Genomic DNA, 27,088 nt, shown 5'->3' with positions numbered 1-27,088 from the left:
TGAAATTTAAATAAAAAATAAAAATCTGGCAATATAGAAAATAGGATAGGGCTTTGCACATGCAAGTGTTTTGCTGGGAAGGGGGGGTGGAGAATGGGGGGCGTGGTGGACAGCACATTATTTACTGGCCGAGTAGGTAACCTGACTGAGTGATATGAACTAAACGAGATCTCTAGCTAAACGTGAAGGACATACCTCCTCCCTTTAGAACACTTAGTTTCAATTGCTATCATCAATTCAATTTATATTTCAATTTCAGTCATCATTCAGCCTGGGCTCACCAGAACAGCAATTTTTTTTTTAAAGATTTTATTTATTTATTTGTCAGAGAGAGAGAGACAGAGAGAGAAAGATCACAAGTAGGCAGAGAGGTAGGCAGAGGCAGAGGGAGAAGCAGGTTCCCTCCCAAGCAAGGAGCCCGATATGGGACTCGATCCCAGGATGCTAGGATCATGACCTGAGCTGAAGGCAGCCGCTTAACCAACTGAGCCACCCAGGCGTCCCCAGAACAGCAATTTTTAAAGGAGAAGATAGAAATCCACATTTTTTATTGGAAATATCCTGGTTTCTAAATGCCTTATTTTTTTTTAAACCAAAAAACAAGCCAATCAATTGGTTGTTATCTACGTAGTAGAAGATGGCAGAATTAGAGTCAGGAGATTGGAAAAAAGTAAGGGGAATTTGAAACACTTTTTTCAATGGATTTTTAGCCCTTGTAGATGGACAAATATGGACTCCATTATGAACCACAAGATGAAAAGCAACTTTAGGTGATAAAATTATGAATTTAGTTTCTGGAAGTTTAAGAAATTTGTATGTGAAAGGATACAGTTCATCATTAATTTGTCATCTATTCAACAGGTATGACAATTACTAACCTACCTCCTACACGTGGTACTGGGGCTAGAACAAGAGACAAGAAGTCACAGATCTCTGCCTGTGGAGATCTTAGATCCCTACAGATGGAACACAACAGTTACAAAACACTACACTCAAGTTACGCCAAATTTAGTAATGGATGATGTGTTCCACAGAAATGTATGTGTGCACACACACACTAAAAAGCATCTAGAAAGTAGTGACATCTGAGCTCAAAACTGAAGAAAGGATAACATATGTCCTCAATAGAAGCAAAAGTCTCTGTAAAGGCTAAAGAAAGCCAGATGCACTATAAAAATAAAAACTGAGACAAGGAGAGTTGATCTAAACCACTCGGTGAAAGGTAATGATTTGTAGCAAGAAATGAGTAGAGAAAAGTGAGAAGAGGCCAGAGTCTGGAGAGACTACCTTAAGTGGTCAGGACTTGCTCCTGAAAGTTGTGGGTGGTCAGAGAAGGGAGTTCCTGTAGTCAACCGAGAAGTAAATCCACGCCAGAGAACAGCTTTAGGACCAGAGATAATCTACATATGGGTCAATATTTGAGGATAAGGAATTGAATGCGATTGTTCTGAGAAAGTCATTAAGGTGATAAGCTGTAAGTGGTAAGTGTTGAAAGTACAGAGGGTGCCTGGGTGACTCAGTGGGTTAAGCCTCTGCCTTCAGCTCAGGTCATGGTCTCAGGGTCCTGGAAACGAGCCCCACATCAGGCTCTCTTCAGCGGGGAGCCTGCTTCCCCCTTTCTCTCTCTGCCTGCCTCTCTGTCTACTTGTGATCTCTCTTTCTGTCAAGTAAGTAAATAAAATCCTTAAAAAAAAAAAAAAAAAAGAGGGGCACCTGGTTGGCTCAGTGGGTTGGGGCCGCTGCCTTTGGCTCGGGTCATGATCTCAGGTTCCTGGGATCGAGCCCTGCATCGGGCTCTCTGCTCAGCGGGGAGCCTGCTTCCTCCTCTCTCTCTGCCTGCCTCTCTGCCTACTTGTGATCTTTGTCTGTCAAATAAATAAATAAAATCTTAAAAAAAAAAAAGTACAGAACCTGGGGGAGCACATTTAAGAAAAGAGAAGAGGAAGAGAAACCAAAGAATGAGATAGATAAAGAAGGGGGGGAAAGACCGAGACCCAGGGAACAGGAGTGAGTTTCAAGAGGGGGTAGATGTATAATATCAAGCAGAGCAGAGAAGTCACAGAGGGTAGGCTTTGAACAGATGCTGCCGTTCATATCAACTATACAGAGAGTGGAGAGCAATGTTTAGGAACATAAACGCTGATATTGGTCCATATAGCTTTGTACATTTATCACTACCTCACTGTACCAATCACTTCCTAATCAAACCTTACGCAGCTTTAAGAGAAGCTCTTAATTGAAATTTTCATGCAATGGAACTACCTAGTTTTGTACAAACTCCTAATTGCTGGCGGTTGGAAGACCAAACAGCCTTTGTATGTTCCTGGCAGGCCAGACTTCAGAGGGTTAGCCGCCTTATTCTGCTTGCTCGTATTCAAGCCCACACTCGCCTATTTCTCCACAATGAAGAAAAAATTGGTTTTAGACTTCTGTTCCAAGAACCTTATTTTCTACTCTATTTGCCTTGAAACACGCCACAAAAGATGAGAGAAATTTTAGATGGAAGGGACGTTGCAGGTCTTAGCTACAGTCTCTTCTTCGTGTTTTAGAAACTGAGGCACTGAGATGTTAACTGGCTTGCTCAAGGTCATAGAGTTTTTATAAAAATAAAGGGGTTTTTCATATATAAATGGTGGTTTTCGTGCTTTTATACACTGCCATCACAGCCTCCCTGATCATAGCAAAAGCCTTTTCCCTCTTAGTGTCTTTTAAAATTAAAATAGAATCAGTTATTTAAGAATTTAGGTTCCTCCAGGATTATAATCTGGTCTCTGGCAGGCACTCAAATACAAACTATGTATAATACATTTCAAAGGAAATCACATTTTTCATCTGTCCAAAAAGAAAATTTTGAAGCATCTTAAATAGAAAATCCGACAAGAAGAGAGCTCTATTATTTTTGTACCCTGGGGATTACACGCATGACAAAATTTTATTTACCACAATACTATATTTAAGGATTAAATATGCTTTTTATGATCAATTATTTATACTACTTTAGTTTACAACCTTCACGTCAATATTATTTTTGCCACAACTAGTAAGAGCTGCAATACCCAATACATTTTAATCAAGCAGAGTTCAAATACCACCATAGAATTGTCAGAGATTAGTTGTTTTCAATTAAACAGGAATATGTTCTTATTTACAGAATATGGTAGAATTCTAGTGTACTGATAACTAAAGAAATTATACTTAATAATATGCAGCATAGTCACAGGAATTAATGGTCAAACTAATATTTACTAGCAATGTTGTAAAAGCATATCATAAAGAATAAATTTGTCTATGATTATGTTCTGAAAAAATGAGGTTTATTACCACAACCTTTAGAAAGAGAAATTATGGGGGTCCCTGGGTGGTTCAGTCCTTAAGCATCTGCCTTCAGCTCAGGTCATGATCCCAGGGTCCTGGGATCCACTGACTGATCTGGCTCCCTGCTGGGCGGGAAACCTGCTTCTCCCTCTCCAACTCCCCCTGCTTGTGTTCCCTCTCTTGCTGTCTGTCTCTCTGTCAAATAAATAAATAAAATCTTTTAAAAAAATAGAAATTATGAATTCCTAATTGATTGTCAGAGTAAACCATGACTAATAGTAGTAGGGGTAGTAGTAGTAGTAGTAGTAGTAGTAGTAGTAGTAATAATAATAATAACAGCAGCAGCAGCATTTACTGAGCAAAGAACCTCTCCACTGCATTATATTTTTTACAGAGGCCCCTGAAGCTTGTATAATACGGTAGCCTTAGCTAAGTTTACCTCCTGGCTACTCAAAAGTGTAGCCCAAGGACCAGCAACATTGATATTACCTGGGGGCTTGTTACAAAGGCAGCATCCTGAGTTCCAGACTCACAAACTGCCTCAAAATCTACATTTTGACAATCATCACTAGCCAGGTTATTCATATGCAAATTAAAGTTTTAAGTACTTCAGATAAATCAACTAACCATTGGAACTCATGTTTTCCATTTTACAGAGCAGGAAATTGAGGCACAAAGAGATTAAGTAATTTTTCTATTAGCATCAGTAGATGTGACTGGCATTGCTAGAAGCCTACTGAATATCAAACGCATCTTCCTTCTAATAGATCTCCAATTTTCCCAGATGCTCTTCTAGTTTGAAATTGCTACGAGATAAATGTGGAAATCAGCTGCAAGAGCTGCGAAGGTTTATTTTTCTAATAAAAGGAACTAACAGAGCTAGTGCCATCCCTTCTTTTTATTCCAGCCTTTACCATGGACAGGATAGCTGGCGCTGCAGCAGCCATGTTGGGACTGTGAGGTGACAGCAGGACAGAAGCTAATGCTAAGGAAGAGGAAGTGGAAAGACAAAAAGTCTGGGTTCCTTAAGTTTTTGATGCCATCACTTAAAAGCTTAGTCTTCATGTGAAGCCACCTACCTACAGATCTTTTTTTTTTTTTTTTGCAAGAAAAACTGACCCCCAGTGAAGTCACTGTCAATGGGTTTTTCTTTTAGTTTCTGACAAACACATCCCTAACGGATATAGGCTATAATAAATATTCTTTTACCTATGTTTTATAGTTTTATTCCAATGCTTGATCCCTCCTGTATTTCCAAATGGCACCAAAATTTCACTATAAAAAGCCACTTGGCATTACTATATCTTCTTCTAATGTCTTCAAACAGAAGTTGGTAAAGTGTTAGACCACCCTCTCAGACCAAGTGGATAAAATTATAGAAATGACAGATGACAACACAGTTCCCTAAAAGGAAAGAATCTGAAGAGACATCTGCTTTCCACCCCACTAACTTTCATATCCACTCACTTAAACCTGCACCTGCCCACTCTCCTTATCTGCTGATAGGTTTGGCTTAACCTCCCAGCTGTTCCAAAGCAGGAACTGCAGCTGCTCTCTGCACCTGGTGGCAATCAGATGTCTGAGAGTAAGATGCCTATATTAGAAGCTGCCACCAAAAATGACAAAGTCTAGATCGGGCGTGGCAGCAAAGGAGGGTGACAAAGGCAGCAGGAGTGTAACAAGCGGAACTCCATCTAAATGTATGTATCTCTAAGTCAGCAGCTGGGTCCCATGGGGCTTTTCATCAGCCCACTATTTCACAGAAAATAATGTGTGATAATAATAATAATAAAAAATTTATTATTTATTAATTTTATCAGTTTATTAATAATTTTATTAAATTAATTAATTAATTAATAGAATAAGTTTATTGATTTATTAATAAATAATAAATAATAATAAATCCTAAATGCCCCACCCTGCCCACTGAAGTTATGAGTCATATTATCAGTTTGGTGGTAGCCAAAAACACCTTCAAGAGCCCTTCAGATTATCTGGGAACCTTGAAAGAAGGGAAGTTGAAAAGAACTCTGCTACAGAAATACTCTCACTACTTTATCTTCCTGATCCTTTAAGAATTCAGACACTATGACTTGATTTTGTATGTTTTAAGAATAATGAGTCATTTTTTTACATTTAATCTATTTTAAATGCTGACATGCTTTAATATAAGCACTACTAATCGTGTGGTTCTATATATAGTTTCTTGTTAGTTATCTTTGATCCTGCAATTCTGTTATCATTATTAAGGCAGAAGCTACTCAAGACAATGAAAGGATACTTAACTTTAATTTTTAGTTATCAAGGGACTTACTGTTCTCCCAGGAATGCTCCAAAGATGACTTCCTTTAAAATGGCTCTACATTCACTCCCATTCCTTTATGACATTTTCATCACCTCAAGCCACCCCACTTCCTTTCTTAAGGGTCTAATTTCTCTTCCTCCTGTATCTGTTGGATGATTTTTATGCCATTCCACAAAGCACGGTCATCAGACTCACTTTTTTTTTTTTTTTTTTTTTTTTTTTGCTTCAGTGATTATCCTCTTACATGCCCTAGATAACTAATTAAATCTACCCTACCACATTCCCCTCTACCCGACCTGAACACCAGCCTTGCGATTCCATTTTCTTTTAATTAAGCCTTCCTCTCTCTTGGTATCCAAACTTTAATCTTCCATGTAAACCCGGCTGGCATTTTAGCCCACTGTTTTCTTTCTTGAGAAACTGGAGTGTTTATGTAATCGTGGTAACAAAAATGAATTTGTTCCATTTACCCTAATTTTCTGACTATGGCTGATTTGCTTAATTTTTATTGTGAAGGCTTTTGAAGAGTTCATATAATTGAATACATTTGGACTCTCCAACCCAAATATCTAAATAGTAACTCGGCATCTTCTGCTTCTAAAGCTAAAATCTTCTTATGAGTAATTAGAAGTAAAGTGGATCTCTCCCTTTTTAAATTTTTATTTCTTCATTCTTTTCTAAAAGCCCCCCTTGACATTCCTTTTTCTCTCCAAATCACTCTTCCACTTCAAGTCTAGAGATCTTTTCTGTCCTGGAAAGCCTGTAACACATATCATTCTAAAAGCACCCAATCCTTTTACCTTTTTAACAAAAGCCAAATGTCTCTCTAATACTTACTGAAATACTGTAGGTATCCCCATGAAACATAGTCTAAATACAGGTTTGGGAATGCTATGAAAAAACATTTATAATTCTTATCTTATCTTCAACTTTCTTTAATCCTGTGACATAACTCTACTCTTTTATTCAGACACAAAATCCAATTGTACTCCTCATTATATCATATCCTGAAATATCCCTGAAATCTGTTACAATTTACTAACCATCTCCAGAAAATAGCTGAAATAGCAGTATCTTCTTTTTGACATACATTTTTCCTGTGGGTACTATATCAGAAGAAGAGCCATACGTTTATTTTTATTGTGTTTTAAATCAAATTAACAATCCCCTAACTAAACACATCCTCCAAGGATATTGAGATATGTTTAAGGAGAAAGAACGTCACCATACATGCTCCTGGAACAATCTTTGTGCTACATTTGGCATTCATTCCCAGGGAAAAACAAACAAACAAACAAACAAACAAACAGGAAAAAAAAAAAAACCTAGCATCCCAAGTGGCTAATAAAAACACTTTCTAAAATGATGCTTTTACGACGGTATACTATTTTTTTAATTTTATGTGAATACTTTTGCTTTAACAAGTTTTAAGCATTGAAATAATAAAATTGAAATAAATAAGAAGACACATAAGAAAGATAAAATAGAAATTGACATCATAGCTTACGTCAAACTAAGATAGAGATGGACTCATATTTCTATACACCAGTTTTTGAATTTTTTGGAAAAGTATAATAAAAACATACAAAGATATCAAAACTACTATTTAATCAAAGTTTCTTAAAATGCAAAAAACTGGAGAATTTGAGGTATTTACATCTCATCATAAGTGATATCACTAATATGATGAACTTCTATATAAAGTATGTTTAGATTTAAACATTAATTTTATTCTTATACATTACTTTTAAATGATAAGATCTGTACCCCAAGGGATGAGGTATTTCAAGTTACAAACAAGTTTTCAGTGTTCTGTATGGTGTTGAGACCATTAAAAATTCAAAATAAATAAATTTAATACTCATTACATTACATATCATGTAATTTATTTCTTCTATTTCACAAGGAATGTCTTGTTATTATTTAACTCATCTCCAGCTCAAAAGAAATTAAAATAAGGCAAAAAAGCTTTTCTTTAAAAAGAGAACTGAGAAATGTCTAGAAGTTTCAACTGGAATTAGCACTTACCTTACTACCTCTGAGAATGCTACTTTTAACGTAATATGTTACGTAACTTTTAACGTAATACCTTTAACACAACAACCTTCTGCTACACACCCAAAAAGACATGCTCTCTGGATGTTATACTCCTCTACAGATAAAATTCTCAGCCTGAGAGAAGCAGCAAATATATCAAAAATCACTCTTCCCACTATGAGAAAAAACAATCAATAATGTTCAATAAAGAAAACACAGGGTGGTTATACGGTATTTTTAATTTAAAAAAAAAATGTTTAGGACACTTGAAAGCCAGAAAGAACCAAAATATGGTGTGATATGAATTTCTGAAAAGTCCAGGTCTTATTCATCAAAATATTTTCAGAATTTAAAATAAGACTCAGCAAATAGTTGGCCCTTAATAAGAAATAGTTGAGTACATGAACCATGATTATAGATACAGAACTTGGCCAACTCCAGTTATGTGGTACAAGAAAAATGAATTGTTACTTCTCTAAACTTCAAGAGCATGTTCTTATAATGGAACACATATTGTATTATTTCAAGTTATTTTGAGAATCATAGTGTATCTATTTTATCTGTCCTCGGAGGGACTTCAACCACCAGAGACCAATACTACATCCTGTATATCTTTATATCCTGCAGAATGTCTGGCACATCATAAGCCTTCAATAGACATGTGTTAAGAAACAGAACACGAGAATAATTTAATTTGACTCTTTCCCTGTTAACACATTGAAAAGTAATGAATTGCTGACTGGCCAAGCTGTTCACTTGGCCATCTCCACTACCAATATAGATTTCTACAATAAGATTGAGCTGTAGCAATCAAAAAATAACACTGAAACAAATGGATCCGTCATGCCTATGGTCCAATTTATCCACTGTGTTAAGGAGGTAAAAAGAGAAATACCGATTGCACCTGAGCTTAAATGCTAGGGAGAAAGCACAGTGAGTGAGGCATGCTTGTGCCTGAAAAAGCAAAAATAATAATCCCTCAGAATATGACTGAGGGCAATGCTTTTCTAGAAGCAATGGTTGTGAGGGAAAAAAAAAAAAAATGGCTAACCAAGTATGTTTTAAGGTGAAAACAAAGCATTAGCATTGGTTTATGAAAACAGGAGTAGTATTCTCTTGGTCATGGCTTTCAGTGATGTCAACTTGAATTCTGCAAGAGAGATGCTATTTGGGAAGAAAGTGTCACCATCTACTCTAATGCATACCCTTGCTGCCATGTATCCAGGCTGCCTTTCCTATAAAATAAATCACAAGCTACGTACCTAGTTCAAATAGCAAACTGAGGAAGAGTTCTGCAAAACTACCTCAAGCTAAGAGCCTGTCTTAATGCCGTTCTCTGATGGGCAGTGAACAAGCAACACAGCGTTAAAGAGGGTGTGCAGAAATGCTAGGACATTCTTTAGTCTTGCCTCAAAATATTAAAAAGAATCCAGAAAACTGTACCTAACGTTACCTTGCTTCTAGCTTAAGCTAGCACGCACTGGGATGAAGTCCATATTATTTCAATGGCAGAGAGAGAGTAATACAACAGGTCCCAGACAAAGCTAAAGGAACTGATTTTTGGAGGTCAGACCCAGAGTTTCCAGCCTCCCCTTTCTGCCTTTTACCTTTTTTGCCTCCCACAAAGTTATTTTAAATAGACAGGAAGTGACAAATGATAATGACCCTTTACACTTTTATCAAAAGCACTTCTGCACACCTGTGTGAGATCTCCCCAACTTACTTGCATTTTCTCACTGGTGAAATAATCAGATGCACCTTTCCCTGTGAGCTTCAGGCAAACTCAAATGGGTGGAGAACATGGTGACCGGGAGCATAAAAACGCTCTGAAATCTTTGTTTGCCAACTACAGCTTATTCTAAAGGTTATCCTACACCAGACACTGTAGGGAACCCCAGAAGGCTGAGTCAGGAAGGAATGGGGGATATTCTCAGCTGCCTCAGGCCTCTCCGGGAACATCAGCCCCAACCACAGCTGCCGAAAGAGAAGCAGAATGCCAAAGGCCACAGCTTTACAGAGAAGGGCAGGCCGTAGACCTGGAGTTGACTCTGCCTCTATCGGAGACCAGAACTTCTTAACATTTAATCTCTCTTTTCCTGCTCATCTTGCAACACACGTCGCCCCTTCCCCGCTTCCAATTCTATGCAGAGATTTCACACTATTCTTCCTGTTTTCTTTCAGTCCCAATGCCTCCCTCACCTGTGGCCTCAAAAGACACTATCAAGCATTGGACCCATACCCTGTGGCTGCAAGACCCAGCTTTTACCATTCACATACCTAGCCCAATCCCAGGGAAGGTTGAGGGACACACTTTCGGTTTTATGTCGCTAAAATCACCATTAATGTCACATAGTAAGGTTTAATTCTGTAACTATATCTTTTCTCCTACAGGCAAATTTACTACCATGAACTGACGACGCCACATTATTACATGGCATGGCAATAATTACAAAGAGAGACACATGTGTCATACTGCTTTTGTGACCGGCTTTGTTTCCAGAGATTCTGTACATATAAAAAGGGGTGTTATAAATGATACTGACTGCCTAAGGAATATACAACCTCTCCTTTCTTTGAAACAGGGTTATGTGGGGTCCCCTGGGTGGTGCAGTCAGTTAAGCATCCTCTTGGTCTCAGCTCAGGTCATAATCTCAAGGGTCCTGAGATTGAGGCCTGAGTCAGGCTCCCCGCTCAGCATGGACTCTGCTTGAATTTCTTTCTCTCCCTCTCCCTCTGCCCCTCCTCCATGCTCCTTCTTTCCCTCTATTTCAAATAAATAAGTAAATTTTTTAAAAAATAAAATAAAACGATTTTTATATATTATTTATATATATATTTATATATTATATATATATAAGTTATATATACTACAAATTTATCATTTTTTAAGAAGTCAAAGCTTTTATACATGAAGGGAAACACTGGGTGGTATTTTCTACTGCATTTTATTGCCATAGCTATAGCATTAACACTTACATGCATGGAGTCCCTACTCTGCGTGCCATACACTATCCAAAGGATTTAGATGTCAAATAATAATAATAATAATTTAAATCCCCAACAAACCATTAAGTCACATATTTTTACTCCCATTTTACAAATAAAGAAACCAAAGCAAAGAGAGACTGAGTAGCATGGTGAAAGTTTTTTAGTTATCCTATGGTAGAAGCAGAATGCAAACCCAAAGGGGATGGTATCCAGAGGCTCTGATCTCAAGCATTACTTTATAAAGTAATATGATGTTATTTTGAGGTCAGAATTCCCCTCAGGTTGTGGGAGAGATCAGATTTTTTTTTATATTAATTTATCCCACTGAATAGCCTATGTTTTATTTTTATAAATTTGAAAGTCGTGCAATTCATAGAAACGTGTTGTCACCTATCTCTCTACAGACTAAAGGTAAACAGCTAAGAGCGAAGCTGGAAACTGACCCTCAGACCTTAAGCCTATGATCTGACATCATGTTTTTCATGGTTTTAAGCATAAAGTTTCCTCAAGGTTTCAGAGTATAAACCAAGAACATGGAAGGAAAAAAAAAAATCTATCTGGACAACCTCCTCAAAACAGCTTTTCCAAATGCAGTTAAGCATGGTACTCAATCTAGATTTTCCAGACTGAGTCTATAATTTAGATACCAAGCCTTGTCATTTCTAATAGTTGTCACTGCTGAGCATTGTGGATGTTAGCTGTCATAAATGTACGAGGCCTTTCTACACATTCATTTTTCCAATGACCCCATAAAATTGGTCCAAAAAACAAACGCTGCTCTTTTTATTCAGTTAATAATTTGAAAGCCTCCTAAGGAATATAAAAACCCATGTGTGGTCTCCAAGTTGTTAACTCTAATGACTAAAATGAAGACAAGAGGAAAAATTAAATCAGTTATTAGTTCTAACTAATCTAAATGCACGGTCTTGGTAGATACCATACCAGGACAAGCCCATCTCAGGTTTCCAGGCTCACAAAGAAGGAAGCCTACCAAATGCGCAAGACCTACCAGTATATTCCCGGCACGTTTTCAAAGGGCACTACCTCCTAAGATGTTCTTCTGGAAGAATTTTCTTCATATTCCTGATAATACTAACACTTAACAATTGCATGTCCCATTATGCTTTCTCAAGAATTTTAATTTACTTTAACCTCATCATATCCTTGTGACACATAAATAGAATAAGTAGATCCCCTCCTGCCACTTCACAGATGAGTAAATTAAGTCACAGATAGGATAAATGAATCACTCCAAATCACACAGTTCAAGGCAGAATCACAGCTGACATTAAGTCAGGATTTGAGTAGCTGGTGTAATAATAGCTCTAATTCACCAAGATGTCAGCCTAAAATATGCTGATGCTCACAGTGGAAGACCAGTGTTTTAATTAAATGATAACTGCTTTACTGATTAAAGGATCATGTTAAGTTCTATAGTCAACTCTTTTCATGATAGTACAGTAAAAATAAATAAAATAAAATAAAATAATTTAAAGGAGTAAAATTATAATTCAATCCAGAAAGATCTGGGAGCTTACTATTGCAAGGTGCTGTTCTAGATGCTTGGGATAAACGATGCATCAGTCAATTGAGCAACAAAACAGACACAAATCCCTGACTTCAATGAGCCTACATTCTAGCAAAAAAGAGACACAAGTAAGCAATCGACATAATAGTGATAAAGAAATAAATTATCTTAGATATTAAAGGACACTAAGCAGTAAGAAAAAAAAGGAAAAAATGAAGCTGTGTAAGTGGGATCAGAATTATTAAGAGGCAGATAGATTATAGTATTTACCTGGTTGGTCAAGGTAGGCCTCATTTGAGAAGGTGAGGTCAAATGACATCCAGGGAAGAGGGGACAACCCAGGAGTATCCTGGTGTGTTCGAAGAACAGAAAGGAAGCCAATGTGACTGCAGCAGTGTTAGCAAGAAGGTGGGTTAGGCGAGATAAGGTCAAAGAATAAGGAGACAGATCATGCAGGGCCTTGGAGACCACCAGAAGGAGCATGATTTTTATTCTCAATGAAGTAGGAATGACTGCAGAATTTTGAGCAGTTGAGTGGCACGATGTTAACTTAAATTTTAAAGAGACACTATTATTAATCATAAAATATCTTAAAATTTTATCACTCAGTGTATTGTATAATCCTTCTCATATCTATGAATCTCAATTTACCCTCCTCCTTTCAAGATAAAATATGATTATTGCCATTTTCCCAAAGAACATACCAAGGGTCAGAATGCCTGAGTAACTTGGTGACGGTAAAATCTAGTAGTGGTAGAGCCAGGTGAAAAGAACAATCTTTCTAACTCAGAGTCCAAAACTGATTGCTCTTTCCTACATACTCATTTACATTAAAGTTATAAAGGAAAGAAAATAATAATTGAGATTAATTATCCAGATTTTCCATCAACAGAGATGTTCAGCTTGATATATTAAAATGGAATCAAATGCATTTTTCCTTCTTTTTAATTTCTGGGACATCATGAGGCAAGTAATTTCCTTGGGCTTTCTATTTGAAATGACATATGAACACGTAGGCTAAGACTTCGGGATGCAGAAGTAACCATAATTATTTAAATTTACAACAGTACATTTAGAAAGTTTTTGAAAGTCTTCTAGGTATCGTTATTTATTAGCTCTCTACTAGATGCCAGTTGCTGTTCTAAATTCTTTGGATATATTATAGAATTTCATATTCATCAAATGCTTCAAGAATAGTATGAGTCATCACACTTTATTGATGACAGCTGTGGACGCAAAGAGGCGGAGTATTTAAAGGTCCTATGACTGCTTGGTACCAGAGCTGGGATTTTACCTCAATCTCCACAATCTAAAGTTAGGTAGGTCTTCACTAAGACACACGCTAACACATACTATCCCGCAGCATGATGCCTGACACATCACCTCAACAGTTCTAACTAAAAGGTCAGCTAAATATAAATGAATAGCCCCATTTTTCAGATGATTAACTGGTCCTAGAAAAGTTAAGCAACCAATCAACATTTATTTGATAGCCCCAATATGCAAATCGATACGTAGCTGCTGAGAGCATAGAAGATTTATGACACAGTATCTTGCCTCAACGAGCTTACAATCTTGTTAAGGTAACAAGAGACACACAAAAAGATAATAAATAATCCAAGCTAGCCCATAACAAGTTCCAAATGAGATACGGAGCCAGCAACAGCTGGAGAAATTCAACAGAGAGAAAATTGAATCTCGGTGCTTCAATTCAGTTAAGAAAGATCTTTACTAGAGGACCAGGTTTGAGGTGGTCTTTATAGAAAAGGAAAGGTTTCGATCATCAGAGAGGATGAGAAAAATACTTCCAATGAAAGGAAATAATTGGACCAAAGGCCGAAGGAGCAGATAGGAATAGATTATCAAGAGAAAGTGAACAAATACGATTGAAGTACAGGATGAACGAGAGACAAAATAGAAATGAAGTCCGGAAATAGAAAGGAGAAAACCCCGACTGGCAAACTAGGACTCTAAGGGAAGAGGGAGGAACTCGATTTTTGCTGAATCGCTACTACGTGGCACCAGCTTCATACACACTTTTTGTTTCTATAATCCTCTCAACAACCCTATAATGCAGAAAGGTAGATATATGATGACCGCTTTAAATGAAAGGAAACAGAAATTATCTGGCCAAGACAGAGCTTTGTGTGTGGATGGAAGGGAAACCCCACCTAGATTTATCTGCCTCTAAGGCCTATATTCCTTCTTCTATTCCTGCCACCTATTAAAGCCAAAGAGCCATTGAAGGTATATGATCAAGAAACGAGAGGGATGGGGCGCCTGGGTGGCTCAGTGGGTTAAGCCTCTGCCTTCGGCTCAGGTCATGATCCCAGGGTCCTGGGATCGAACCCTGCATCGGCTCTCTGCTCAACGGGGAGCCTGCTTTCTCCTCTCTCTCTGCCTGTCTCTCTGCCTACTTGTGATCTCTGTCTGTCAAATAAATAAATAAAATATAAAAAAAAAAAGAAAACTAATCTGATTGGGAAATATTAACACATGTACAATATCAGAGAAGGAATGGGGAAGGAAGACAAGAAACAAGAATAGCCATTGAACCCAAATAATAGAGTGACAAGGGTCCATATTTGAGTGGTGACAATGGAAGTAAAAAGGAATGTAGGAGATATCACAAAAGAAATATGAGCGCTAACTAGCAAGACCCACGTCCTGAAACAGGCGGATTCTACCCCCCCAGCCCCACACACACAGTGTAGATACTTCCTCTAAAAACTCACAGATACAGAACCCAAGGTCTACCTCAAATATTAAGATTTTTGACAGCATACTATTTATTTTAAGAAATAAAATCGATGGTTTAGGAAAAATATCTGCCTTAGGGCAATCTACCTCTTAAACCACCATCATGAATTATGACAGATGTACGCTGGGCATACTTCTACCATGTAAGTGTGGCAATAGCTCATTGTCATATGCTAATCTTGAGAGTGATTCCTTATATTCATGCTCTTTAGAAATATTAACTACTAAAGAAATATTATTTTCCTTTTAGTTTTTCCTTTCAGAAAACTAAGTGTGTATTAAACAATTGACTTTGGGGAGCCTGGGTGGCTCAGTGGGTTAAGCCTCTGCCTTCAGCTCAGGTCATGATCCCAGGGTCCTGGGATGGAGCCCCACATCGGGCTCTCTGCTCCACAGGGAGGCTGTTTCCTCCCCTCTCTCTGCCTGCCTCTCTGCCTACTTGTGATCTCTGTCAAATAAATAGATAAAATCTTAAAAAAAAAAAAAACAAAAAAAAACAACAATTGACTTTGTTCCGAATGATACAATGGGCCATATTTCTGAGTATTACTGCTTCCTATACTTCTTTTAAAGTGAGAGATAACTCTCAGGGATTCCAGTAAAAAGTAACAGCATTAAATGGCATATTATTTAGCAAGTTGGGTCTTTTCTGACTTTTTCTGACTCCTGGACTCTCCAAACCATACGCTGGCAAATATACATGGCATTAACCACCACCTACATTCTTCAGAGAAAGTATTTACATAAACATCTAGGCATTTAGTGAATGCACATCTTTATCAGCAATTTCATATTATGAAGTTGCCAGTAATAACCTAACTATATAAATCTTTGATTAGTATCAATTGTTCAACTATTTTTTTCTTAATTTTTAATAAATGGTTAAACTAAATATCCAAATAAGTATAACATACATGTGATAAATGTGTGTATGGAGATATACAGCTCCTGTTATAATTGATGAGTAATAATATTTTGATTCAGAATCCTTTAGGAATTATACATCCACTTTGCCTTCACCTAATCGCCTTACCTAGCTAAGGATAATTAGAGGATAATTAAAATTTAACACATTAAAAAAATTAACATTTTAGCCAAGGCTAATTCTTCATAGATAAAGACAGATTTTCTTTTCTGAGTTGAAAATCAACATTTAAATTTGAAATCAAACGGGGTCATGGTCCAATAAATATAGGCATACAGCTAATATATAGCTAAAATGTCTTTGAAATTTTCAAGAATGCCAAACCAGTGCTACATTTTAAAAATATCATATGTATGTGTAAAGAAATATCATCATAAAATCCTAAACTGTGTATTTGCTGAAATACAAGCCAGATGTGCTTTTTAATGTGTCTTAATTCTTCCTACGTAAACTGCTGTGAAAATAGGCATCTGTAAAATATGAAGATGCTATACAAGCATAGCTTCCCAGTAATGTTTCACTTTAATGTACTTTAAGTTTGAAAAACTTAGCTATTAGAAATAAACTATTTTAAGAACTTTTCATGCAGGAAGTCTGGACTCTATATGACTTCAGGCATTCTTAAAACATATGTTAAATACCTTGTATGTGTGTAAAAGGAATCCCAGATAATATTTACTTCATATAACTTACTACTATTTATGATTTTTTTAAAAGATTTTATTTATTTATTTGACAGAGAGATGACAAGTAGGCAGAGAGGCAGGCAGAGAGAGAGGAGGAAGCAGGCTCCCCGCTGAGCAGAGAGCCTGATGCGGGGCTGGATCCCGGAACCCTGGGATCATGACCTGAGCCAAAGGCACAGGCTTTAACCCACTGAGCCCCCCAGGTGCCACTATTTATGATTTTTTAATACTTGCATTCATATATAAAATGTATTAGAATATGAACATTACCCCTGACATTTAAAAGCATTATTTCGTGAGAGTTTAAAAAAAGTAAAACTACTTTTACCTCCCAGTCCTGGTCTAAGCCGATTATCGTAACCATCCAGAAGTCTGTCTAGAATTCTTGTAAAGATGGTAATGTTATTTTTAGCCTCATCTTCTTGGATGTTAGCCAGCACCAACCTAAACAGATAATTTTATAAGCTGTTATATATACATACACACACATTCACATATACATATGTGTGTTGTACAAGTGTCAACATGCTTTTCTTGCTTGGTTTGAATTTTAAGTCTCTCTAAGTTATTAGGGCCACCCCTTACCTCCTTTTATCACTTCTATAAATACCAGCATATCTGTGGAGGAGATAAACGTGCTGTTGAAAATGGACACTAAATACTAGATTATCAGAAAGTTTGAGGTCAACATTATTTCAGGTTTCTATCACTTAGCATTCAGTGTAGAATATTCATTTTATTTCTAAAAAATATTCATTTTTTATTCATTTTTTTCTAGCCATCCCCTAGAATATGACTGTAGATGACTACATGCAGACACTATGAGTACTATTATTCTGCATTAAGAAAGGTACAATAACTAAAATGACTCCTAAAATAATTCTTCAGTGCTCTGAATATTAAATGGAAAATAAATCACCTCCTTGGAGGCAGAAAATTTCTCTATCTTCCTCATAAATGCCTTTTTTTTTTTTTTTCTTCATGTCATTTTTCTCTTTTAAACCAAGATTACTTTCTTACTTTGGGTATACCTCCACCCAATGGCCAAGTGCAATATAGACATCAGGGAAACTCCACTGGCTGTATTCCAGGCTCCCCTGTAGCCAGGCGGTGGAGGTGGTCTCTGAAAGGAACAGGAACACACACACAGGGCTGCAGAGAGCCTTGGAGGAGTACCCCTCCTGACTGATCTCTGGGGAGAGCGACAGGGATTGCCTAAAAATTAAAATGCCTCGCTACTTTTGTGTGCGTGTGTGACAAATTTGCGGAAAGAACAAATGGTCTTAAAATATCGCCAGAAAAGGGTTAGAAACAGTGATTTTCTCCATTATTTCTCCATCAGAAAGCCAGAGACCTGATTCTGTGACATCCAGCAATTTGGATGCAGAAGCAACTGGATGCATAAAACAGAATGTCCCTTTTCACTGCCATTTTTCCCCCCTAGAATGATTCAGAGATTTAAATTACTGGCCCAAAAAAAGAATCATTTATATAATAGAATAAAATACTGGCATGAGCATTACTGGTCAAATATAGAACAGAAAACTAGTAGAGGGATATATGGTTAAGCACTGAGGATCTTCAATGATTATTAACTGGCCATGGTGTGTTCACTCCTTTCAAATCAAAGAGTATACGTAATTGCATTCTGATCAAGGTGTAGTATATAAAATATCATTGACAGAGTCCATTTGCATTTAAATCACTACACAGCTAGTAAATAAAAATAAAACAAATTGGTAACCAACTTCAAACAAATATTGTCTTGAGGGCAGAGAAAACATTAGAACACTGGTATAAAGGTAAACATTTAAAAATTATGTAAGCAAATTTAGTTCATCAAAACTCCAGCATCAAAAGTTTCTATATTACCTTAAGCTAATTTTAAAACCAATAATTACGTTAATCATAAAGTTCCACATAGAGGTTTTCACTGAAAAGTATTATTTGATCACATGTCATATTCTTTTTCTAAATTCAATATTAAGATGTTAAATGAGGAGCTATTTTCCAATTAAAAACAAGCTTATGAAGAGATTTCTTCTTAATTCTAGAAAGTATTTTCATACTTTGACAATTACTTGGACAGGAAAATTAAAAATTAAAAAGGAAATAAAGATATAATAAAGGCATTTTTTAAAGGAATGGTTACATGAACATTCTTATAACTCACATTTTAAGTCTTCTAATATTTTGAAAATCATATCCTAAATTTAGACAGTAAATAAAAATTACCCAGTGATGATAAAAATCAGAAAAGAATATAATTAAGATGATGTTATTGAAAGCAATAAAAATTAATTTCATATTTGTAGAACATAGGCAAAACAAAATAAGTACTGTTTATGGCAGTAACCATTTAAGAAAGAAAAGACCTCTAAATCAATAATATGAAAAGTTGATTAATAAATCAAGCTTGTGTTTTATTGTGATTGTGAAGTTGTATACTGCCTCCACCTAGAGGTTAAAAACTCACACATCCTTTGGGTTTTCTAGGTTGACCAAAAGAGTCAAGACCATTAAAAAAAAGGTGGAAGAAAGAAGAAAAGAAAGAAGGAAGAAAAAATGAATTATTTAATCAAATCATTTTAGCTTGTGCTTTTCTGTTTGGCTTAAAGAAAAACTGTTGGCTATTTTACTGAATCTTGGTGTTATTATAAACGCATATAACTTAACCACTTCAATTCCTTGCAAGAATATGCCATTCAAAAGATGTCCTTTTTTTTTTTTGCAGATTTTCTTTTCTTTTTAAGAAAATGCTTCTGATCACTTCCATATTGTATCACTAAAAACAAGAGGCAGTGAACTTTTTACAGCCTCTGCCACTCCATAGTTCAATTTCCTGATTCAACCTTTTTTCGTTGGAATTGACTCTTCAAAATACTTCAGCTTCTCAAAGGCTACCTCAGCACTGATAGCATTCAAGAAACACACCGTTTACCCTGAATTCAAAAAGTCGAATACAATCAATAAATGTCTCACCTGGCTGGGTCCCACACCAAGAAAACAAGAAGGAGCAACTGCGCGTTGTAGGTGTTTAATTTCGTCTTCATTGCCGCTCTTTGTAAAGCCATGGAAGAAAAATAAAATACGCTTAAAATGACATTCAGTTCCACGATGCAAAGAGCCCCAAAGAATGTCAATTAAACCGAGAACTGGAGTTAAGGCTATAGAATTATTCCAACGGAGCAAGTGTAGGGTGTGATGATAGAGGGTGAGAGTGGAGAGGGTGCGGGGGGGTTGTCTTGTCTTTTTTTTTTTTTCTTCTCTTGACAGCAAGATGACCAAATAATCAGACTTTGCTCTGCCAGGAACTTCCCCAACCCCATCGTCAGCAAACTGTCTTGTGCTCACACACACGTAATAACAACACGCGGGACCCTGGACTGACATAAGAGCTACAGAAGAGAATGGGTCGGAGGGGGGCGCGAAAAGGGGGAGGAGAGATGGGTACTTGGTGCCACAACCTTCGCAGCCAAGACCACCCCCGCAACCCCAGCGGGAAAAGCCAGGGGCGGCCAGCCCACTTTTTCCATTATTCTTTTCATCACAGTGTGCTGCGGTCCTCATGTCTTCCCTTCTTCCCTCCCTCTAAAATAATATAAAAGAAAAGAAAACCTCCCTCCCTGCCCGGGCACAGTTTGCCCAAGACCACGTCTTGGAGGCAGCCGGGTTGGGATCAACCGCTGCGAAACGACGCGTTTGACAGCTGTTGGGAGCCGAGGACCACAGTCGGAGCAGGGGCGCGAGGCTCCCGGATCCAGCCGCGGCCGGGAGGCAGCGGCGAGCTCAGTGTGCAAAGTTGAAGACTGCAACAGAGCCAGGCTAACGCGCTGCCTGCCTGCCGGCCGGGCGACCCTACGTCTCGGCTCTTACTGTAGTTGCAGATAAGCTTCTGGTGAGGAGTATCGAAATTATTTTTTTAAATGTGCCGGGGAGGAGTAGGAGACCTGACCCTCCCGGGTTTCAGGGAGCATGGGAGAGTGGGGCGCGGGAGACGAGGCATGCACCGGAGGCAAAGGCAAACGGGAGGGGGTCCCTGCTGGGACCGACGTGTGCGACCTTACCTGAAACAGCAAGCAGAATCGCGTATTTTCCTCCCTGTGCCCTGCTCTGAGCAGATAGGAAACTTGAGGGAGAGCGAGAGAGAGCGCGAGTGAGAGAGAGCGACTGCAGCAGCTGAGCGAGCGGGGAGCGATGGGCTGGTGGAAGCCGGAGGGGAGCGCGGAGAGCGGCGGCCGCCGTGCGAGGAGTAGATGGAAGCACAGGCGTCCGTAGTGGCGCTGATGGGCGGAGGAGGAGGAAGAGGAGGAGGGGAAGCGTTGGCAGGAGCGGGCGGGGTGGGGGGACGCGAGCCCAGGCGCGGTGCGCGCAGGCTGTGGCGGGCACGAGCCCCACGCCTGGAGGAGGAGGAGCCAGGCCCAGGAGGAGGGCTAACGAGGTTCCCGGGAACGCAGGGACCCCCACACCCGCCCGGATCCGGGGTAACAACCCGCCCCGCGTCAGGCACCTGCAGCGGCACAGCCCCTGTTGGCGGCAAGCTCCCCGGCGCGCCCCGAGCGCTGCTCCCCGCGCCCACGCCCCACCGGAGGAGCGGAGCCCACGCGCCGCCCGGGACTGCTCCCCGCGGCCACGCGCCGGGGCTCCCCCGAGGACCCGAGGTTCCTGGGGTGGGGGGCGGGGGAAGCTGTCAGTGGGTGTTGGTGCGGAGTCGGGAACGCAGAGTGTGTGTGACGCCCTAGATCCCAGGGACCTCGCCCTGCCGCCCGCCCCCCAACATCCCCTGGCTCCGGAGCGACGTGGCTGCCGAGCAGAGGTAAAGAGATACCACTCCCGCTGGAGGGCGAGGGGACTCTAATCAGCCTCTACTTAGTCATCAGCGCATCCACGCAGGATCAAGTTCAGCGCATGTTGCGTGGAGTCAGACAGCAGGAAGTTTCTTTGATTTCCTGAGCTCTCTTGATATACCACTCATTCCTTCACACTTCTGCAATCAGGACCCATTTCCCCTCAAAGCTCTGAGAGCTGGAGACCTCCCTCCAGCGGGTCAGTAAAGTCCATTTGCGATTATGCACCTTGGGAAACCTCTGGCTGTTTCTGGGCAATTCTTTTTCCCAACATCTTTTCACGGGCGTCCTCCCTACGTGATGATCAAACTCAATCAACAAAGCTCTAACAAAGTTTACATTCCACGCCCCCGCACCCACCCCACCCCAGCCCAGCAAAAAAGGTACATTCTGTGCTTCTACTACCTCTGCAATTCTTCGGAAGGGGTAAAGGGGAGGAGTTGCGCAGAGAGGAGATGTAGTAGTCTAGCCGGGTTTGAGGTTTCCCCCCATAAGGCTTTTGCTGGTAAAAGGACCTGTTGTAATTCCATTCCCATAGTACACTTTCAGTATTGTGTTTGATCTGTCTCACTTCTCTTCTATTTTATGAGGCGATAAAATCCAAACGTGCAACTTGAACAAAAAAAAAAAAAAAAAGAAAAGAAAAGAAAAAAGAGAGACATTTTCCTTTTTGTACTGCACATAAGACAGAATGTTATGCACACCCTACTAAGGCAAGGCAGAGTTGGTGTTTATCTCTTCAAGAAGTTGTTATAAATGTTAGACACTTAAAAAGGGGGGGGATAAGTATGCTGATATGTTTTTCTCATATTACATTCAGAGTCAATATGTGCCAAACACTTCAATTTCGTTAGTTATGAACCAAAAATTCAGATGTTTTTCCTAGATGGTGCAGTTTTCATAACAACAGACACTGCTAATCCACAGTAAATTTTAGCTTTGCTTTGAAGATTATGTGAGGAGAGTAAAACCTTTACATTGTAAATATTTCAAGCTGTTCTTTTTAACCTATTAATCACCACTTTCTGAATGAGCATTTAATATGCTACAATCTAAACAAACATTTGCTCTCCTATTTAGCTGGCTCTGTGAAGAATGGAATACCACCCAGCCTTCTCCATCATTAATATTCCCTTCCTGACTTGCCCATTGCAAAGTCTAATTGAAATTCACAAAGATAAAAAGCATGCCATTTAAAACCTTGCAACTAGGGAATCTAAACATCTTCTGCTTGGTGTGAACACGTTACTTCCTCCTGTAATTTCCTATTTTCCATTTCTATGAATCAATCTTCATTAAGATCTTTATCACTTTGCCATTTCTATTACTACTAAATTGATTATATTTTGATCATGGAAGTTGAACAGCTCATGGTTTCTTCCCAACCTTAACTCTATGCTCCACGAAATTTCTCTTTTACGAATGCCACAATTTTTGTAAATATCTTCATAGATTATTTTCATATTTACCAGTGTAGTTTCTTTTTTCTGGGTTTTCATGCTGAATTATAGATTTTAGTTTGGTTTGTTTTATCTCAAAATTCGTATCTATTTGAATGATTTAGTCTAAAAAAAATTAGGCTTTCCTATTAGCACCCTTAATATAAATTTGTAATCTCATTGTCATATGACCCATTTACCTGGAACGTCACAAAATTCAAGCTATGTGGGATGATTTCCACCATTTTTTTAAACTATATGTTAGAATCGTCTATTGATTTGCATATGAACTTACTTGAGACAGACTTCAGTAAAAACTAGATTCCAAAAATTCATTATAAACCATAATTTTTAATTCTTCCCCACAAAATGTTTTGCAGTGTTGCTGAAGTTGGGTATCTGTGATCTGACTTCAAAGCACATTAAAGGAGATGGAAATCAGAAATGCTCGTTGCAGGCAGTGAACCCCTACTTCAGTTGCTGTATCTATACTGATATTTCACTGCATTGCTCGTGCAGGCAAATATCTTCAAGGATCGTCCAGCTTTCACAATTATCTGACAGATCCAGTCTGATTTCTTTCTTCTCTGTCTGTGTTGGAGCACAGTGCACTGCCTGTGATTTGAGAGCCAGCCTGGGTAGGTCGTGACTAAGCTCTTCCTACCCACTCCTTTTGGAGCATGTCCTAAGGCAACCAATCCTGTAATAAATTGACAACTAATTGGTTGCCAGTAAATCTAAATTTGTTTCTGCCCAGGCTAGGGCAGTGCAAAACCTTCTGTCTGAATTTGTTTGGCTTATTCTCCCACAAATGGGATTGGGAGGTGGGGGGTCACTTATAAATTCCTTATCCTTAACACCCTAGTCTCTAAGAAGATTTCCACATGAGGAACAAGAATAAAAGAAAGACAAGGAATTGGGGGAATCTTGGTTTTGTCTGACTTTTCTTTCCTGATATTTTGCAATATTGCATGTTTTTAAAATTCATTATAAAACTGTTTTTGAACAGATATTTTGGAGAACTTCCCTTTTTAGGGCCCAGCCATATAGATTTATTACTGTTGTTCCAGGGAACCATTATTCTATATGCCCTAGGGGACCTCTTAAATCCTAAAGGTCTATAGGCAATATGTGTGTAATATACATTATATATGTGTAATATACACTATATATATTATATACATGCATACAGATATACAATATTTATCTGTCAATAGATATCTGAACTAATAAAAACAAGCATAAGGATTTTAATAAGAAGAGCATTTATATAATGCATCTCTACAAAATGCATTTAGCCTCACTAACATAATTTAATTATAGTGATTTTTATACACTTCGAAGAGAAGTATAAGAATTCAACAAGAATAGCCTCTCGATGTATTTATAAATTTTTAAAGATCGCATGCATTCTATAATAAATTTATATACACTTTAACTGCACCTTCCCATCTGAGTCATCCATTTGAATGAGAATATAAATTTGTGAAAAATTAAGAACTGAAGCATAATTTTTCCAGTTTTCACAGAATTCAATATTATCCTATACTTTTCCCCAGAATGCTTTACTAACTTCAAAGTTTACTTAGAGTGTAAGTCTGTTCTCATATATTCACCACATTATCATTAAAAACAAAACAAAAACTAGTAAAAGTACCCATTTGGTCAAAACCGTGGGTTGGTCAAGCTCCATTTTACCCTGGGAGTTGAGTTTAGACGGATGGTTCTAATATGTCCTCTAGGCTCCAAGCTTCTGAAAGAAGAAACAGCTGGAAAGTGGGAGTAACCAGCCTTATAAACAAATAATTCCAAAACTACTCTGTTACATTAATGTATTTAGGTCACATTTCATTAGAACTAAATATATCATGTACACTAGCTTGGTTGAACTATGCATATTACCTTCTTCAAACAGAGTATCTCTGTTTATAAAGTAATTTTGCAAATCCTTATCTAACTTGCAAATCAAATTTATCATGCATTCAGGATATCCTGGTGGTTTCTGAGATTTTAAAGACTACTTACATTAAACATTTATAAAGAGTAATTTGTAAGGAAACCTTTTGCCTTCTTTTCATGAAATTATAGATAAAATTTATTTTCAAGTTTTGAACTACTTCCTAAAACAAAGATAACATTCCAGTGATTCAAAAAATATATATACTGTGCATTTCATGAAGCTACGTGATTGGCAGCTTTTGCCTGGGAGGTGTGTGTTGTAAATAATACTCAGAGTAATGGAAATTATAAAAAATAAACCTGTAATGTCTTCATCTGTATAACAAAATAGATCCCATTCCACATATTTTGCATGTATTAATTGACTTAATCATAATCCTGACTTAATCTTCACAAGTCAGGATTAGGTTTTTATTATTCCCATTTCATTGGTGAGAAATTTGAGGCACAGAAAGCTTAATCTGGCTCAAGGTCTTACTGGTAGAGCCAGGAGTAAGAGCCCAGCAATATGGCTTCATAGTCTCCATGCTTAATTACTATACTGTATTGCCTCTCTGTTACTCCATGAAAGCCAAACTTCTAACTTCTTATGTGCAGTCTCACCATTGAAGCTTTGAATGAGATATTTAACTATTAATGTGTTAATGTTATGAAGGTAGTGTATATCTGTGAATAACAGCCATATATTCATTCAACAAGTCTTACTGAGTGTGCGAATTACAAGACACTCTGTTAGGTACCACTCTGGATATAATGGTGATTAAGACATGGTCCCTACCCTCAGAAAGCATGAGGTATCATATATTGTTAATTACAAACAAATTAATAACCAAAGCTTATACATGCACTCTAGAAACTTTTGAATGTTTCCAAAACAATACTGTCTTTACTAAGGAGTATCATGCAGCTTAAGAAAAAGACTGCAACACAGGGAGCTTTACATTTAATTAACAATTTATAAATCTAGTTGTTCCCATATAACAATTAATAAATGGATTATTATTAAGAACATAATTAAGCACTTTCTATGAAACAAAACCCACTTAAGGACTCCCAGGACCAGGAAAAGTTTATGTCTAGAATGAAAAAATTTCCAGTTCGTATGGATACTTTCTGAATAATAACACCTCATCAGGTAAAATTATGCAGAAGAAGTCAATAACAATAACAACAACAAAATCAGAGAATAGAGGGAATCCAGGATCTAATCTGACCCATCTACATACGTTTCAAGTGGGCTAAGAGTGATCCTAAATGAAGAATTATTTCGGTATCATTATTTTTAGCATCAAAACTGTTCTATCATGAGAGGAAGAGAGAATATATGTATTGTGAAGAAATAAATGAAAAATACAATCAGGCTATGAGTATTTCGTGGTCAGTCAAAGAAACATGAAAGAGAAAATAGAAACCAATTATTTCTAAGAAAAAATGAATAATGCCATGGCAAATTAATTATGGATATCAAATGATTTTAAATAGTAATATGTAGATCATTTCTCCTTGCTAGAGACCTCTTTGTATTTGCCAAAGGAACTTGTTCTTAGATGCACAATAAATAATTGCTGATTTCTTCATAGAGTTAAGCACTTTGGAATACAAATTGGGAGCCTTGGTACCAGAGTTAAAAATGGCATGACCTTGGGCCATCTTGGCTATAATATCTACTGGAAAGTCTCACTGTGTATTCCCAGTAGAATTTTTTTTTTCCTCAGAAAGTAACTCCTCTAATGTTCTCTGTCTTACCACCATCCCCCCACCAAAATCCTGAAAACTGGGAGTCATTCCAGACTTTTCTTCTCAACACACACACACACATAAAACACCACCACCAACAACAACAACATCAACATCACCACATTTGCTGTTGCAGAGAAAACGCCTCTTATCTATCCATTGTCTCTGATCTAGTCTCTCCATTACCAATTCCATGCCTTAGCTCTGTCCTCACTTGGACTACTGCATTATCAATAGACAGTAGCCTACTAACTAGTTTCTCTGCCTCCAATCTCTGCTTTCTCCAGTTTGTTTTCCACAGAACCAACATGAGTATCCCCAAACCAATCTCATAGTGTCATTCAATCATCCCAAATCCTCTCTTGATAAAAGTACAGAGTGTGAAATTTTTTGCGTATCACCACTGACCGCTATTTTTATCTCCAGCCTCAACTCTGCTCTTTACGCATACATTTTTTTAAGAGAGGGAGAGAAAGGAGCAGGGAGGGGCAGAGGGAGAGAGAAAGAATTTTAAGCAGGCTCCATGCCCTGTGTGGAACCCAACACGAGGCTCCATCTCACA

At 38.0% G+C, this 27,088-nt stretch overlaps 1 protein-coding gene across 3 annotated transcripts in view; it reads right to left on the bottom strand.

The window, feature by feature from the left end:
• Positions 1-20,958, bottom strand: part of GABRA2 (gamma-aminobutyric acid type A receptor subunit alpha2) — a 124,937-nt gene extending 103,979 nt beyond the window's left edge. For all 3 annotated transcript variants that reach the window (XM_045984539.1, XM_045984519.1, XM_045984530.1), the window contains exons 1-3: positions 20,612-20,958; positions 19,527-19,604; positions 16,873-16,988 (exon numbers count right to left, since the gene is read on the bottom strand). In XM_045984539.1, coding sequence (XP_045840495.1) covers positions 16,873-16,988; positions 19,527-19,597 — 187 coding nt within the window. In that variant the 5' untranslated portion in view covers positions 19,598-19,604; positions 20,612-20,958. The remainder of the gene's footprint in view (positions 1-16,872; positions 16,989-19,526; positions 19,605-20,611) is intronic.
• Positions 20,959-27,088: the final 6,130 nt, after the last annotated feature.

This window comes from Meles meles, chromosome 2 (assembly GCF_922984935.1).
Source record: "Meles meles chromosome 2, mMelMel3.1 paternal haplotype, whole genome shotgun sequence".
Classification (NCBI taxonomy): Eukaryota; Metazoa; Chordata; class Mammalia; order Carnivora; family Mustelidae; genus Meles; species Meles meles.
The sequence above is the reverse complement of the archived record's forward strand: the minus strand, read 5'-3'. Positions and strand labels throughout refer to the sequence as shown.